Genomic DNA, 16,433 nt, shown 5'->3' with positions numbered 1-16,433 from the left:
CTTGCAGACCGTTTTTATCTGAGAGGATAAATATATGTATTTTATACGAGTTAAATTTAATTATAACTGACTGGCCTGAAAGATAAATATAAATTCTCTCATAAAAACGTGACGTGAGTTGCAACAATATTAAACAGCTCAGGTAAACTCGGCTCGGCAAAACATAACGGGGCTCAAAGTGCTCTATTAGCCTACGAAATCCCTACGACAGAGAATGGCTGATCGTCTAAGGCAGCGAGTTCCATAATTTTTGGTGTAATGTCCTTTGCCTCGGCGCCATCACTGGAAAAATTTTGCTAGCTTTATCCAAATAAGCGCATGCAGGTGGCGATTTTTGCTTGCGTCATCACAGCACATTGTTTCGGCCGTGTTGTTTCGGTGATGAAAGTATTTCGGCCGAAAACCGAAAATGCAAATTTAGGCCATTTCAGCCGAAAATTTTCGGTGGCCGAATTTTCGGTGCATCCCTAGTATGGTTGTTGTGGTGAGAGATTACTGATCTAAGCGTTTTGATCAGTGGAGGTGAGAAGTGCAGTGAGAGTGTGGTTTTACACCCTCTTGCAATCAAAAACTGTTCCGATCAGTGAAGTTTTGATGTCATGTTTTACTGACAGGAAAATTTTCTCCACTACATTAAAACCATGAACTGTACCTCGAAATGCAAAATAGACTTCAAGAGGTGAGTTAATCATTCTAACATGTACAACATGGCCGATATGTTACAATCCCCTTACAATAATGCAAAAAACTCGACTCAATTAAGGTATTAAATAAGAAGGAGCCAATGAGAAGCAGGTGTGTGTGCAATAACCAATTAACTGATGAGGAGCTGGAAGGCTTGGCAGGGTTCCATCAGGGGTGTGGCTTTGCAATTAAGCTGCTCCGCATACATAATACAGCATTCTTTAATTACAGATCTGTTTAAGGTAAGGTACCTGTTACTGTGTGCTGAGAACCCACACACCACACCTGCTCCATTGCCAATCACACACTTATTGATTTATCACCAGCTCCTGCTTCTTGTTTTGCCCTGTTGGTGCTGTGCTGTGTTGTAGGCCTGGAGCTTGTGCCTGCCCTAAAACACCCTTCATTGCTGTGCTCATCCTTGAGTTATTACTGCTGCATTGTTAAGTATGTTTGAGTCTCTCACTGAGTTACTCTCACTGAGTCCTTGCCAACAGCACCACACCTTTAAAAGGAAAAATACTTGACACAGTATCATATGCATTAGATTCATTAGTTAAGTTATATAGCATCTTTCAAAGAACCCAAGGTTAGTTTATAAATAACACAAACATCTTCTATTTTCTGTCCCATGACTGTGAGAAGCAGCAACACCAATCTTGGGCAAGTCTGTCAGACACAGGGAGGGGAGAGAGCACCATACACCACTGGACATACAGACACAGGGAGGGGAGAGAGGACAACACCAAGGACAGAGCACCATACACCACTGGGCATACAGACACAGGGAGGGGAGAGAGGACAACACCAAGGACAGAGCACCATACACCACTGGATACACAGACACAGGGAGGGGAGAGAGGACAACACCAAGGACAGAGCACCATACACCACTGGACACAGAGAAACAGGGAGGGGAGAGAGGACAACACCAAGGACAGAGCACCATACACCACTGGACACAGAGAAACAGGGAGGGGAGAGAGGACAACACCAAGGACAGAGCACCATACACCACTGGACACAGAGAAACAGGGAGGGGAGAGAGGACAACACCAAGGACAGAGCACCATACACCACTGGACACAGAGAAACAGGGAGGGGAGAGAGGACAACACCAAGGACAGAGCACCATACACCACTGGACACAGAGAAACAGGGAGGGGAGAGAGGACAACACCAAGGACAGAGCACCATACACCACTGGACACAGAGAAACAGGGAGGGGAGAGAGGACAACACCAAGGACAGAGCACCATACACCACTGGGCATACAGACACAGGGAGGGGAGAGAGGACAACACCAAGGACAGAGCACCATACACCACTGGACATACAGACACAGGGAGGGGAGAGAGGACAACACCAAGGACAGAGCACCATACACCACTGGACACAGAGAAACAGGGAGGGGAGAGAGGACAACACCAAGGACAGAGCACCATACACCACTGGGCATACAGACACAGGGAGGGGAGAGAGGACAACACCAAGGACAGAGCACCATACACCACTGGACACAGAGAAACAGGGAGGGGAGAGAGGACAACACCAAGGACAGAGCACCATACACCACTGGACACAGAGAAACAGGGAGGGGAGAGAGGACAACACCAAGGACAGAGCACCATACACCACTGGGCATACAGACACAGGGAGGGGAGAGAGGACAACACCAAGGACAGAGCACCATACACCACTGGACACAGAGAAACAGGGAGGGGAGAGAGGACAACACCAAGGACAGAGCACCATACACCACTGGACATACAGACACAGGGAGGGGAGAGAGGACAACACCAAGGACAGAGCACCATACACCACTGGACACAGAGAAACAGGGAGGGGAGAGAGGACAACACCAAGGACAGAGCACCATACACCACTGGGCATACAGACACAGGGAGGGGAGAGAGGACAACACCAAGGACAGAGCACCATACACCACTGGACATACAGACACAGGGAGGGGAGAGAGGACAACACCAAGGACAGAGCACCATACACCACTGGACACAGAGAAACAGGGAGGGGAGAGAGGACAACACCAAGGACAGAGCACCATACACCACTGGGCATACAGACACAGGGAGGGGAGAGAGGACAACACCAAGGACAGAGCACCATACACCACTGGACACAGAGAAACGGAGGGGAGAGAGGACAACACCAAGGACAGAGCACCATACACCACTGGACACAGAGAAACAGGGAGGGGAGAGAGGACAACACCAAGGACAGAGCACCATACACCACTGGACATACAGACACAGGGAGGGGAGAGAGGACAACACCAAGGACAGAGCACCATACACCACTGGACATACAGACACAGGGAGGGGAGAGAGGACAACACCAAGGACAGAGCACCATACACCACTGGATACACAGACACAGGGAGGGGAGAGAGGACAACACCAAGGACAGAGCACCATACACCACTGGACATACAGACACAGGGAGGGGAGAGAGGACAACACCAAGGACAGAGCACCATACACTGGACACACGGAGACACAGGGAAGGGAGAGAATGCAAGCTTCAGACCTTCATCTTGTTCCTCAACATGTTCAGTAGCTTCTTCCTCCTCGTCATCACCATCATGGGCCTCTGTGATCGTCATGCTGGTCTGGATCACCTTGGCAGCACACCACCAGCCATTTTCCAAGACATCGAGGAACATTACTTCAAACCGAGAATAGTCTGTTTCAGCAATTACAGCGATGATTTATTTTGATGCCATTCCTGCTGTTTCATTGCCTGTTATTTTCTCATCATCCGAAAGCGGAAGACCAAACAGAGACATTGTCCAAAAAGCCATCGTGACATTGCTGACAAGGAATTAATGATAAACATAATTTGTTTTTGGAAGACTGCCAACAGATATACTATTTACTACACTCATGTACTATGTTAAAGAAAAGAAAAACATTAGAATAATTGTAATTATAAGAACGGTAAGTCACAGAGAAGAGGAGGAACACAACTGCTGGGAGGGCAGGGTCCTGTGTGTGTGAATGTACGTGTGTGTGTGTGTATGTGTGTGTGTGTGCAGTGAGAGTGTGGTTTTACACCCTCTTGCAATCAAAAACTGTTCCGATCAGTGAAGTTTTGATGTCATGTTTTACTGACAGGAAAATTTTCTCCACTACATTAAAACCATGAACTGTACCTCGAAATGCAAAATAGACTTCAAGAGGTGAGTTAATCATTTTAACATGTACAACATGGCCGATATGTTACAATCCCCTTACAATAATGCAAAAAACTCGACTCAATTAAGGTATTAAATAAGAAGGAGCCAATGAGAAGCAGGTGTGTGTGCAATAACCAATTAACTGATGAGGAGCTGGAAGGCTTGGCAGGGTTCCATCAGGGGTGTGGCTTTGCAATTAAGCTGCTCCGCATACATAATTAATACAGCATTCTTTAATTACAGATCTGTTTATGGTAAGGTACCTGTTACTGTGTGCTGAGAACCCACACACCACACCTGCTCCATTGCCAATCACACACTTATTGATTTATCACCAGCTCCTGCTTCTTGTTTTGCCCTGTTGGTGCTGTGCTGTGTTGTAGGCCTGGAGCTTGTGCCTGCCCTAAAACACCCTTCATTGCTGTGCTCATCCTTGAGTTATTACTGCTGCATTGTTAAGTATGTTTGAGTCTCTCACTGAGTTACTCTCACTGAGTCCTTGCCAACAGCACCACACCTTTAAAAGGAAAAATACTTGACACAGTATCATATGCATTAGATTCATTAGTTAAGTTATATAGCATCTTTCAAAGAACCCAAGGTTAGTTTATAAATAACACAAACATCTTCTATTTCCTGTCACATGACTGTGAGAAGCAGCAACACCAATCTTGGGCAAGTCTGTCAGACACAGGGAGGGGAGAGAGGACAACACCAAGGACAGAGCACCATACACCACTGGACACACAGACACAGGGAGGGAAGAGAGGACAACACCAAGGACAGAGCACCATACACTGGACACACGGAGACACAGGGAAGGGAGAGAATGCAAGCTTCAGACCTTCATCTTGTTCCTCAACATGTTCAGTAGCTTCTTCCTCCTCGTCATCACCATCATGGGCCTCTGTGATCGTCATGCTGGTCTGGATCACCTTGGCAGCACACCACCAGCCATTTTCCAAGACATCGAGGAACATTACTTCAAACCGAGAATAGTCTGTTTCAGCAATTACAGCGATGATTTATTTTGATGCCATTCCTGCTGTTTCATTGCCTGTTATTTTCTCATCATCCGAAAGCTGAAGACCAAACAGAGACATTGTCCAAAAAGCCATCGTGACATTGCTGACTGTGACCTATTTATCAGCTGCCTATCCACACTGTAACAGGGCAGTCGACACTTCCATGGTGGGGACAGTGATGGGAGATTAGAAATAGAAGGACATGGACAAGGAATTAATGATAAACATAATTTGTTTTTGGAAGACTGCCAACAGATGTACTATTTACTACACTCATGTACTATGTTAAAGAAAAGAAAAACATTAGAATAATTGTAATTATAAGAACGGTAAGTCACAGAGAAGAGGAGGAACACAACTGCTGGGAGGGCAGGGTCCTGTGTGTGTGAGTGTACGTGTGTGTGTGTGTGTGTGTGTGTGTGTGTGCAGTGAGAGTGTGGTTTTACACCCTCTTGCAATCAAAAACTGTTCCGATCAGTGAAGTTTTGATGTCATGTTTTACTGACAGGAAAATTTTCTCCACTACAATAAAACCATGAACTGTACCTCGAAATGCAAAATAGACTTCAAGAGGTGAGTTAATCATTCTAACATGTACAACATGGCCGATATGTTACAATCCCCTTACAATAATGCAAAAAACTCGACTCAATTAAGGTATTAAATAAGAAGGAGCCAATGAGAAGCAGGTGTGTGTGCAATAACCAATTAACTGATGAGGAGCTGGAAGGCTTGGCAGGGTTCCATCAGGGGTGTGGCTTTGCAATTAAGCTGCTCCGCATACATAATTAATACAGCATTCTTTAATTACAGATCTGTTTAAGGTAAGGTACCTGTTACTGTGTGCTGAGAACCCACACACCACACCTGCTCCATTGCCAATCACACACTTATTGATTTATCACCAGCTCCTGCTTCTTGTTTTGCCCTGTTGGTGCTGTGCTGTGTTGTAGGCCTGGAGCTTGTGCCTGCCCTAAAACACCCTTCATTGCTGTGCTCATCCTTGAGTTATTACTGCTGCATTGTTAAGTATGTTTGAGTCTCTCACTGAGTTACTCTCACTGAGTCCTTGCCAACAGCACCACACCTTTAAAAGGAAAAATACTTGACACAGTATCATATGCATTAGATTCATTAGTTAAGTTATATAGCATCTTTCAAAGAACCCAAGGTTAGTTTATAAATAACACAAACATCTTCTATTTCCTGTCCCATGACTGTGAGAAGCAGCAACACCAATCTTGGGCAAGTCTGTCAGACACAGGGAGGGGAGAGAGGACAACGCCAAGGACAGAGCACCATACACCACTGGGCATACAGACACAGGGAGGGGAGAGAGGACAACACCAAGGACAGAGCACCATACACCACTGGGCATACAGACACAGGGAGGGGAGAGAGGACAACACCAAGGACAGAGCACCATACACCACTGGACACACAGACACAGGGAGGGAAGAGAGGACAACACCAAGGACAGAGCACCATACACCACTGGACATACAGACACAGGGAGGGGAGAGAGGACAACACCAAGGACAGAGCACCATACACTGGACACACGGAGACACAGGGAAGAGAGAGAGAATGCAAGCTTCAGACCTTCATCTTGTTCCTCAACATGTTCAGTAGCTTCTTCCTCCTCGTCATCACCATCATGGGCCTCTGTGATCGTCATGCTGGTCTGGATCACCTTGGCAGCACACCACCAGCCATTTTCCAAGACATCGAGGAACATTACTTCAAACCGAGAATAGTCTGTTTCAGCAATTACAGCGATGATTTATTTTGATGCCATTCCTGCTGTTTCATTGCCTGTTATTTTCTCATCATCCGAAAGCTGAAGACCAAACAGAGACATTGTCCAAAAAGCCATCGTGACATTGCTGACTGTGACCTATTTATCAGCTGGCTGCCACACTGTAACAGGGCAGTCGACACTTCCATGGTGGGGACAGTGATGGGAGATTAGAAATAGAAGGACATGGACAAGGAATTAATGATAAACATAATTTGTTTTTGGAAGACTGCCAACAGATGTACTATTTACTACACTCATGTACTATGTTAAAGAAAAGAAAAACATTAGAATAATTGTAATTATAAGAACGGTAAGTCACAGAGAAGAGGAGGAACACAACTGCTGGGAGGGCAGGGTTCTGTGTGTGTGAGTGTACGTGTGTGTGTGTGTGTGTGTGTGTGTGTGCAGTGAGAGTGTGGTTGATTAACTAACGTTAAGTAAACACGTAACAGTTGCGGCTCCTGTTTTCGCTCATTGTTGCTCGCAACTTTTTTGTACTGATTTACCTACATAAGTAATATTCAGAATCTATCAGCATAGGAACTGAAGTGTGTCCATACTGTTTTTAGCTCTTTAGTCCCTTTTGATCCAAACTAAAACACTAAAACACTTAATGTAAAGTGTAAAGTGTTGACTTGGCTGAAGACGTTCATGTGAATTGATGCATTTAGTTTAACATGCACTAGATTTATCACTTAGCTTTACTGTGTGTGTGTGTGTGTGTTTAAGGGGGGTATGGTTGTTGTGGTGAGAGATTACTGATCTAAGCGTTTTGATCAGTGGAGGTGAGAAGTGCAGTGAGTGTGGTTTTACACCCTCTTGCAATCAAAAACTGTTCCGATCATTGAAGTTTTGATGTTTTACTGACAGGAAAAGTTTCTCCACTACATTAAAACCGTGAACTTTACCTCAAAATGCAAAATAGACTTCAAGAGGTGAGTTAATCATTCTAACATGTACAACATGGCCGATAGGTTACAGTCCCCTTACAATAATGCAAAAAACTCGACTCAATTAAGGTATTAAATAAGAAGGAGCCAATGAGAAGCAGGTGTGTGCGCAATAACCAATTAACTGATGATTTGTGAGTAGAAGCTGAGTAGAGCTGGAAGGCGTCGCAGGGTTCCATCAGGGGTGTGGCGTTGCAATTAAGCTGCTCCGCATGCATAATTAATCAGTCCCACCAGGATTTCGCGGGCCTTTTTTGTGATTGTTGCGGGCTAAAATATTTGATGTTGCGGGTGTTTAAAAAAAAAATTGCGATGGAAGTTGCGGTGTGTTTTTGCTTTTTTGTGAGTACATTACAATAGGGAGTAAATGTTGTATGGTTTCCTCTATTTAGTAGTCCATTTTAATTATCTATTTACCTATTTATTCAGGGTTGGCAACTTTTCAAGATCGCTTAAAGTGAGATTTGAACCTGGAGGGGGTGGCGAACATTAATTGTTGACCGGGGGGGGGCGGGGTTAGCGAACGTAAGTTGTAACCGGGCGGCCTGTAAAATGGACACAAATTAAGTATTATATCGAGATCGATCGCCAGTGGTTGGCGCCAGAGCGAACTAGTAACTCATAGATATGTATCAGAGATAAATAAACTTTATCTCTGACTTTAAACTTTATCTCAGTTTAAAGTTTAAACTTATAAACTTTATCTCAGACCCTCGCCGCTTGCGTGCGCTGCAGTGACTTCGCGGGCTACCGTTGCATTGTGGGGAATGTAGTGTTTGTGCGTGCAAAACACCATCGGGCGGCTGTGGCCTGCGGGCCGGTTCTAATAGTAATTAAATATCATCCAGGGGGCCATAGATAATCAATTCGCGGGTCGGATCTGGACAGTTTATCCCCGCTTTCATGTAGTGTACTGGGATACTACTTTTCCCGATCTTTTTGCCGTTATTTTCGTCGCTCATGCTGCTTTCAGTCTGCTCCTCTTGAACGTATATACGGAAGTAAGGCGGGAGTTTGTCGACGTCACATCAAGACGACATCAGTGATTGGTCAAATTTGCGGGAAAGTTGCGGTGATTGGCTGAAGTTGCAACACTGCCCTGAATTCGCGGGGTTTGCTTGAAGTTGCGTTGAAGTTGCAAATCGCAACATCGCGACTTTCTGGAGGGTCTGATTAATACAGCATTCTTTAATTACAGAGAGGGTTCTGTATGCACGGGGTTAACTTCTCGGACAGAAAGGGAGACAACCGACATTACACTCCAGCAAACGCTTATGTGACTTACGGGGTATGTTAAGATACAACACAACACGTTAGTACAAAACCTAAAGAAAGCACATTGAAAATTACAAATACTTTAACTAGTTGACATATCAAAACACAAACACAACATAAAAAGCTTTCATTTTTATTTTACTTGTATGGGCTAGTATTATTAAAGATGAGGTAGTTGGACCTTATGGGTTGAAGATGGACTCAAAATCAACTCTGAAGCCTACTGCCAGTTTTTAGAAGACACTTTCTTCAAAGATTGAAAGTCTGCATCTTTCAGACTATGGTGTATCCATAGGACATTGCTATATCATATGCATCAAAGTACAGTCCACTGTGTGGCCCCCTTTCTAACATGACCTAAACCCTATTGAGATGTATTCCACTGCGTGGCCCCCTTCCTCTCGTGACCTAAACCCTTTTGAGAAGTACTCCACTGAAGGGCCCCTTCTTCACGTGACCTAAACCCTATTGAGAAGTACTCCACTGACGGGCCCCTTCCTCATGTGACCTAAATCCTATTGCGAAGGCCAGCCAGTAAAGCCTTAAAGATTACCTAAATCCTCCTGAGAACATGTACGTGTAGGCCCTTATTTAAAGGGAGATATACAGAGACAGGAAATGGTACCAACATATCCAAGTCTGTCCATGTTATCATTACCATTATCAATTGTTACGGGAAAGCTAAGAAAACCAAACGAATACAATTTGCGACATACATGAAATGAAACATGGAAACATGTCAACAAATTTCTAATCAGAAAAAAGGAGATACCCATCGCAGCAGAAGCAAAAGTCCAGGGGGTGGAGCTGGATCTAGATCCAACTCCTCCCACCATCGTGTTTTCATTGGTCTGAAGTAATTGCACTACGCAGAGTTGTATCAGATCAGGCATTCCAAATCACCGTTGTCATCCTAAATTGCTATTCTTATTTACTCACATGCCGTTCATTTGTGAACAATCACGAATGTGAAAGTAGGTTAATAATAAACCAATTTTCATCTCGCTAATGCTAGTAACTTTCCTTTGGTGATTATACTAAATCTGACTATTTCTGTTTGCACGAACCACTGTTAAGTTTATCTAATCTAGGTGTCTAAGTAAGTGAAGGTAAAAACTGATGTTAGAAGACGAGCGGTTAGGTAAACAGAATACAGATGTATTAAATACTTATGTATGTTGTGTTCTTCATATTGGACATAAACTGTTAAATTAATTTGTGTTTGCTGTAGTTACTTAAAATTTGTAATGGTTGTGCTGTTCTGTACCGCATGGACACGTCGAGGGGGATTGTTATTCAGTAACGGCCATGATCCTCATTAACCAGTTCACTGAAAAACTTCACAACTAATATAATGCTATTTATATTTTTCCATCCATCTATAGATGCATATCACGGTTTTGAAAAAAGGACAGAAGCTTTCAGTTGTGCAGTGCACTACTTGTTGCAGTAAATACCACTGTCCATTCTGCACACCTGAAGTGTACCGTCCTAACGAAAAAAGTAATTTTATTAAAGGTAAAAAAAAAATGAAATAGTACATATTTAAGAAATGTACTGTACTTTATTATGTTGGCAATCACAGATCATTATTCCTGTCCACTTTTACGTTTTCTTGTAAACTTAAAAAAAACTTGTATTGTGTTATTTAAATAACATTCAAAGAACATTTTGATCTTTAAACGGTAAAAGGGTGAATTTATTGGATTTCTATTACCTGGTCGGAAAACGTAAGCGACACGTAGGAGGAGTTGGATTAGATGCAGCTCCGCCCACCCCCTGGACCGACCAAAAGAAACTATGTACGGTGGGAGGAGTTGGATCTAGATTCAGCTCCACCCCCTGGACTTTTGATTCTGCAGTGACGGGTACTTGGAAAAAAGAGCAAATGTACAAAGTTTATTTTACAAGAACAGATGATTATTTTATAGTCAAAAAAGACCTTCAGTTTAAATATAACCAAAAAGTGAGAAAGTGATTATGCGGTGGACACATTCCTTAACAGCAAGATTTATTCAGGGAAAATTCATACCTGAGGCCACCAAACCAGACTCCTTCTGCCACATGGTTACGCAGAGAATTTAACATTTTTAATTCTGTCCATTTTTTCAAGGTGCATTTTGTAGTTATCCAATTACAGATTTTAATTAATTTGTTTCACTGAATAATTTATTTGACTCATTAGATTAGAAAGGTTAGATTTGTATGTTACCTTTCTTTACGTTACACTTTATACATCCTCTTTAAGCAGTATATTAGTTAACCACTAGGGGCAGCAGAGGCCACACAGTAGACACATCCAAACTGAAATCAAAGAGAATAATAATATTCCATTATGAAGTACAGATAAACAACTGTTTAACAGTATGTGGTTTTTGTATTAAATTTTTTTAGGAAACCTTGTCTACTGTAAAACCATGGCATGCTTATTCTGTATCATATATGTATTCTCTAGTAACATGTATGTATAGTCAGTCATGAGTTTTTCAGTCATTAATATAGGAAAAGTAATAATTACATGCTTTTTTTATTTTTATACTTTATTTTGATGTTCTTCCCTAAAAAGCATTAGACTAAGTGAGGAAAAGACACAAACACAAATATCAATCCACATACTTCAGCTAATCATTGTAATGCATTACACAAGACTTTTACTGTTCATGGAGGAACTGTTTGTTAACTGTGTAGGAGTACGGAGTCATGCCAGAGAGACACAACAACCTTTTCAAAAAGGTCATTGCAGATTTTGATGGTGGACTTTGGCATATAGAACTTGTTTCTCTGTGCTCTATAAACCAGATGTGGCGTATTTGCAAAGTCCTAATTTTTCACGACACCTATTGACAACTTGCCCTGTGTGTCATGCAGCATGACTAAGGAGACTGCAACTCCCAGAATCCCCTGCATCGACTAAACCGTTATTCCTCCCCTCAATATCAAAACTCACAGGTTTCCTATTTGACCACCACTATATATATCAGAACTTTCTATCACTTCTTTGTGAAGTCTTGCTGAGTCCGGTGGAAGGCTGAGGTGTTTATTCATTGCCTGATTCAAGTATCCACCTGGTTTGTTGTTTACTCTTCTGTTTTGGATTTGTCCTTTTGTATCTTTGCCCATAGGTGTCAATTCCAGGTTCATAAAGTAAAAGGCCTCACCAGGATTTTGCTCAAGCTTGCTAGATTTTCTAATTAGTGCAATCCAGGTAAAATTAGTGGAATCAACACAATCCAGTAAGCCCAAACAAAATCCTGGTGAGGACTTTTACTTTCTGAACCTGGAGTTGACACCTCTGTCTTTGCCTGGATTATACTGTAAGAATACCACCCTGGACTGTTTCTGACTTGGTTATTGGATTACACTTTTGTGCCTTCTCCTCTGATTTGGTTTTGACCCTTTGTTTTGTCTGACCGCGCTCTTACTAATAAACCATGTTATCAAAACGTTAATTCCTACGGTCCTCCTGATCCTTCGGTAAACCTTCCTGTCCTTGTGTAGCATGCGAGACACAGATCGACTGTCACTGTATTCATGCTGCCTGCTACGGTCACAAGTGTTTCTGTCTGACGCTGTGTCCCTGATCTCTCCACGAATGTCTGATTTTTGCTTGTTGTGACCTTTGTCCTTTTCACCTCATATGGCCTACATTATATTTGTTTGAAATAATGAGTTAAATGCTTGGTCTTTTCTCCATGTTCTAGTGAAAGTGTAACAATTTACTTGGGAATACAGGATATATGCACAAGAAATGCTAATCTAAAAATGACTTTGATGAGATATTTTTTTATGTACTCATCAGAGAATTTACACCATCCAAAAACCTGCCCACCACACCTGTAGGAGCTTTTATACTTTTCACAAGACAGTGTATTTCAATAGAGTAGAATTTATTCTGCAAAAAGATCAAATCTGTTGGCAAAACGATTTTGTCTCTGATCAAATATATATTTGGCTTGCATATAACTCAGATGTGACTACTTCCCTTCCACTAACATCATAAAAACTAAACCTAAACGTTAGCAGATAATTTTAGCAGTGTCAGATATAAGAGTATACACTGTGAGGTCACGAGTCGTGATGTCATTCAGACAGGAAATGGACACACATGCTGTTTAACAACAAAACCGTGAATGCTTACAAATGAAGTGCTGAGCAATAACTGTTCTCCAGGTTTGTCAACAAGAAGCATAAAATGCTAACACTAGCCTATGTTTACAGAGTTAATGTCTCATGAGACTACACAGAATTACACTGCGTCAGTAATTGAAAATACATGTTTACTGAGGGCTATGAGATGTAACCAGACATTCCCAGTCATCCTTTAGCAGGAACTGCGAAACTCATTGCGCTCTTGGAAGTGATATCATGCTATAAAAATGAGCCGTGGTAGAAATTAGATTTTGTTTATTAGAAACAAGATTTGTACCTACCAATGTTTTCTTGTAATGTGTTTTCAGTTCAGTGTTTAACAGAGGTCTGCTTCCTTAGACTGAGCTGCAAGTCAAACGTAACCACCACCATAAAGACCTGTTGTCTTTGCTTCATAACCATGTTCTGCACTAAATATCATTTGGTGCTCTAGACCTGTGACTGAGTGTTTAAACTGAGTGGGAATCCACACAACCCTGCAAATGCCAGCAAAGTCTGTTACTCTTGTGTTGTGTTTAGTTTTAACATTTGTTTACATTACACAAAATGGTTAGGAAAAGATTTTCAATGTAATTTGTCTTTTTATATTGCAATTTGTCATGGATTGTATTTGAAATATATTATAGTACGGTACATTATAATGACAAATCATATACAATTTGTTATATTAACTTTTTGTATATACAGATATACAGCATGAAGAAGTATCTCGACATATCCAATACAGTACAGTTACCAGTTTAAGCAATTAAAATTTTTTAACCCATTCTAAATACTGACAGCACGTGAAACATTTTATACACTTATTTGCTCTTTGCTCACATTTCAGCAATACGAGAGAGTGGTACATGGTACACAAAGTCAAATACGTGTACCACGTAATTTGACATAATTCATGACAAGTCTCTGACTAAGCGACCGAACCTTTGAGTGAATGAGAGGGGGAGGAGTGGAGGGGGAGTTGGGAAGGGTGTGAAAGGAGAAGTGAGACCAGGGGATGTTGTTGATGTGGAAAACAAACAGATGATAGCAGAAGTGCTGATGTGGAAGTCAGGATGTCGCTGCTTGGACAAGCCCCGTGTTGCACAAGAGAGGGCGCTGGACACTCTTTATAAATGCTACACACACCGCTGCCAAAGGCCTTTGGCCACTGGTAACCCACAGGCACCGATTTCATGAGAAGGTGAGCACATGACACATTTTCTCTTATTGAAAAACAATTTTTTTTCACTTATGTGGTACATCAGTTTTGCAGCAGATTCTATTAAGTTTTGACTTATTATTAGAGGTTTACTGTCTTTGGTTATAGATAAAACATTATTACTATCTACGGTCATAGATAAAACAGTCTGAAAACTGTTTGTCATTTTTGGTATGAAAAAGCAGCGATGGAAGTTGTGGGTTTTTAGCTGAGATGTTTTGGACTGAAAAAAACCCCAAATAAGTAAAGCTAAAATCATGTAAATATTAAGGGCTTTTGAAGTTTTATGTGTGCAATGTTTGTGTTACGTTGTGTTGTTGTTTTGTGTTTAGTAAAGTATAACATAGGTCAGGGACTTCCATGAAGAAGTAATACTGAAAGTTATTCTTCTCTTCACAGAGACTTCAGATGATTTAACCCTTTTTACAATGGACTCAATGGACATGGCTCTCACTATGGATTACTCGGAGTATGACAACTATACAGCAGACAACCTGACATATGAGGAGGTGTCTGTTAGAGTACACCCCACGTGTTCTGAAGATGTTCTGTGTATGATGATGGTGGTCATCAATTCAATCATCTTCCTTCTGGGAATCATAGGGAATGGTCTGGTGATCTGGATTGCCGGCTTCAAGATGAAGAAGTCAGTCAACACGACCTGGTACCTCAGCCTGGCCGTGTCCGATTTCCTTTTCTGCTCGTTCCTTCCCTTCAACATCTTCTACATGGCAACATCTGAGTGGAGCTTTGGTCTCTTCATGTGCAAGTTCATGTCCTTCGTCATGTTCCTCAACATGTTCAGCAGCATCTTCCTCCTCGTCATCATCAGCGCAGACCGCTGTGTGTCTGTGATGTTCCCAGTATGGGCGCAGAACCAGCGTACTGTAGGCAAGGCCTTGGTGATGGTTAGTCTGGCATGGATCATCTCTGCTGCTTTGAGTGTCCCATCCATCATTTTCCGTGATGTTCAACAACACATGGGCACAAGCCGTTGCCATACCAACTACAGCACTAGTCAGCACAGCCACACAGCCATAGCTACAAGCCGGCTCACTGTTGGATTCCTCATCCCATTCCTGATCATCGTCATTTGCTACTCCATCATCATCTTCAAATTGAGAATCAATCAGATGGCGAGAAACACCAAGCCGTTCAAGATCATGACGGCACTCATTGTGACATTTTTCCTGTGTTGGCTTCCATACCACACCGTAGTGCTGATGGAGCTGTACCAAAGTCTCTCTGTGGAGGTCATCCCCATCGCACTCAAAGCTGGCAGCTTGGTCGCATCGGCCAATAGCTTCCTCAACCCCATACTCTACGTGTTCATGGGCAACGATTTCAGGCGGAGGTTCAAGAGCTCCCTCCTTTCAAAGATGGAGAATGCGATGGGAGAGGAGGGACGCACAACGAGCCGCTACCTGTCCCGATCCAGCTCCGTGGATGCCAGAGCTTCCACTCACATCTGAACCTCACCTGGAACCACGTCAGAAATAATGCAGTTCTGGAACTATTTTAAACCTTCTAAAGAGCTTCTAGAACTACCAGAGCATTTTAAGGTTGTAATTTAAATGGGTAATAATCTGGTTTTAAAAATTTACCATGGTAAATACACTCTGGTTTTCTAAGATGTTGACCTGAAGGTAGAGACTGAACGTAAGGAATTTGCATTCTTATGGATGAAAATGATACCTGGTCTTCATAAGTCCATAGTCTTAATCAAGAACTAAAACCGAATCAGGTTAAAATCAAGCAAATTTAATTCAACTCAAGACTGGATGTAACTGATGTCTAGACAATGCAACATCTGACTTCTGATGCTCAGACAGTGTAAATATGTTTTATACTCTGCACTGTCATTCTGCACCCTGTGTTCTGCTGCTCTCTGCAGGGTATGTATGGCATGATGATGTGTTGAGGGTAATGAACTATAATGGTCTCATGACATAATAAATAGTATCATGTATTACTTGTGTTGTCTGAAGATGTTCATTGCTGGATTTAGTTCACACATAGATTGTGTGTGTGTGTGTGTGCGTGTGTGTGTGTGTGCGCGTGTGTGTGTGTGTGTGTGTGTGTGTGTGTGTGTTTGCATGTCTTGATGGGGGTATGGTGGTGGGAGATGTTGTAACTGATAAGTTGCTCCTCT

General features: G+C 42.4%; 1 protein-coding gene across 1 annotated transcript; it reads left to right on the top strand.

The window, feature by feature from the left end:
- The first annotated feature begins 14,116 nt into the window (after positions 1-14,116).
- On the top strand, positions 14,117-16,250 carry LOC143510061 (chemerin-like receptor 1). Its single transcript, XM_076999059.1, has 2 exons — positions 14,117-14,263; positions 14,681-16,250. The coding sequence occupies exon 2, from the start codon at positions 14,710-14,712 to the stop codon at positions 15,751-15,753; it is 1,044 nt and encodes a 347-aa protein (XP_076855174.1). The 5' UTR covers positions 14,117-14,263; positions 14,681-14,709; the 3' UTR covers positions 15,754-16,250.
- The last annotated feature ends 183 nt before the right edge of the window (positions 16,251-16,433 follow it).

The sequence above is a fragment of the Brachyhypopomus gauderio genome, chromosome 3 (genome assembly GCF_052324685.1).
Source record: "Brachyhypopomus gauderio isolate BG-103 chromosome 3, BGAUD_0.2, whole genome shotgun sequence".
In the NCBI taxonomy this organism is placed as follows: domain Eukaryota; kingdom Metazoa; phylum Chordata; class Actinopteri; order Gymnotiformes; family Hypopomidae; genus Brachyhypopomus; species Brachyhypopomus gauderio.
The sequence above is the reverse complement of the archived record's forward strand: the minus strand, read 5'-3'. Positions and strand labels throughout refer to the sequence as shown.

What these genes read in the sequence shown, in the direction of transcription:
- LOC143510061 (XM_076999059.1), top strand. Translation starts at nt 14,710, where the DNA reads ATGGACTCAATGGACATGGCTCTCACTATGGATTACTCGGAGTATGAC.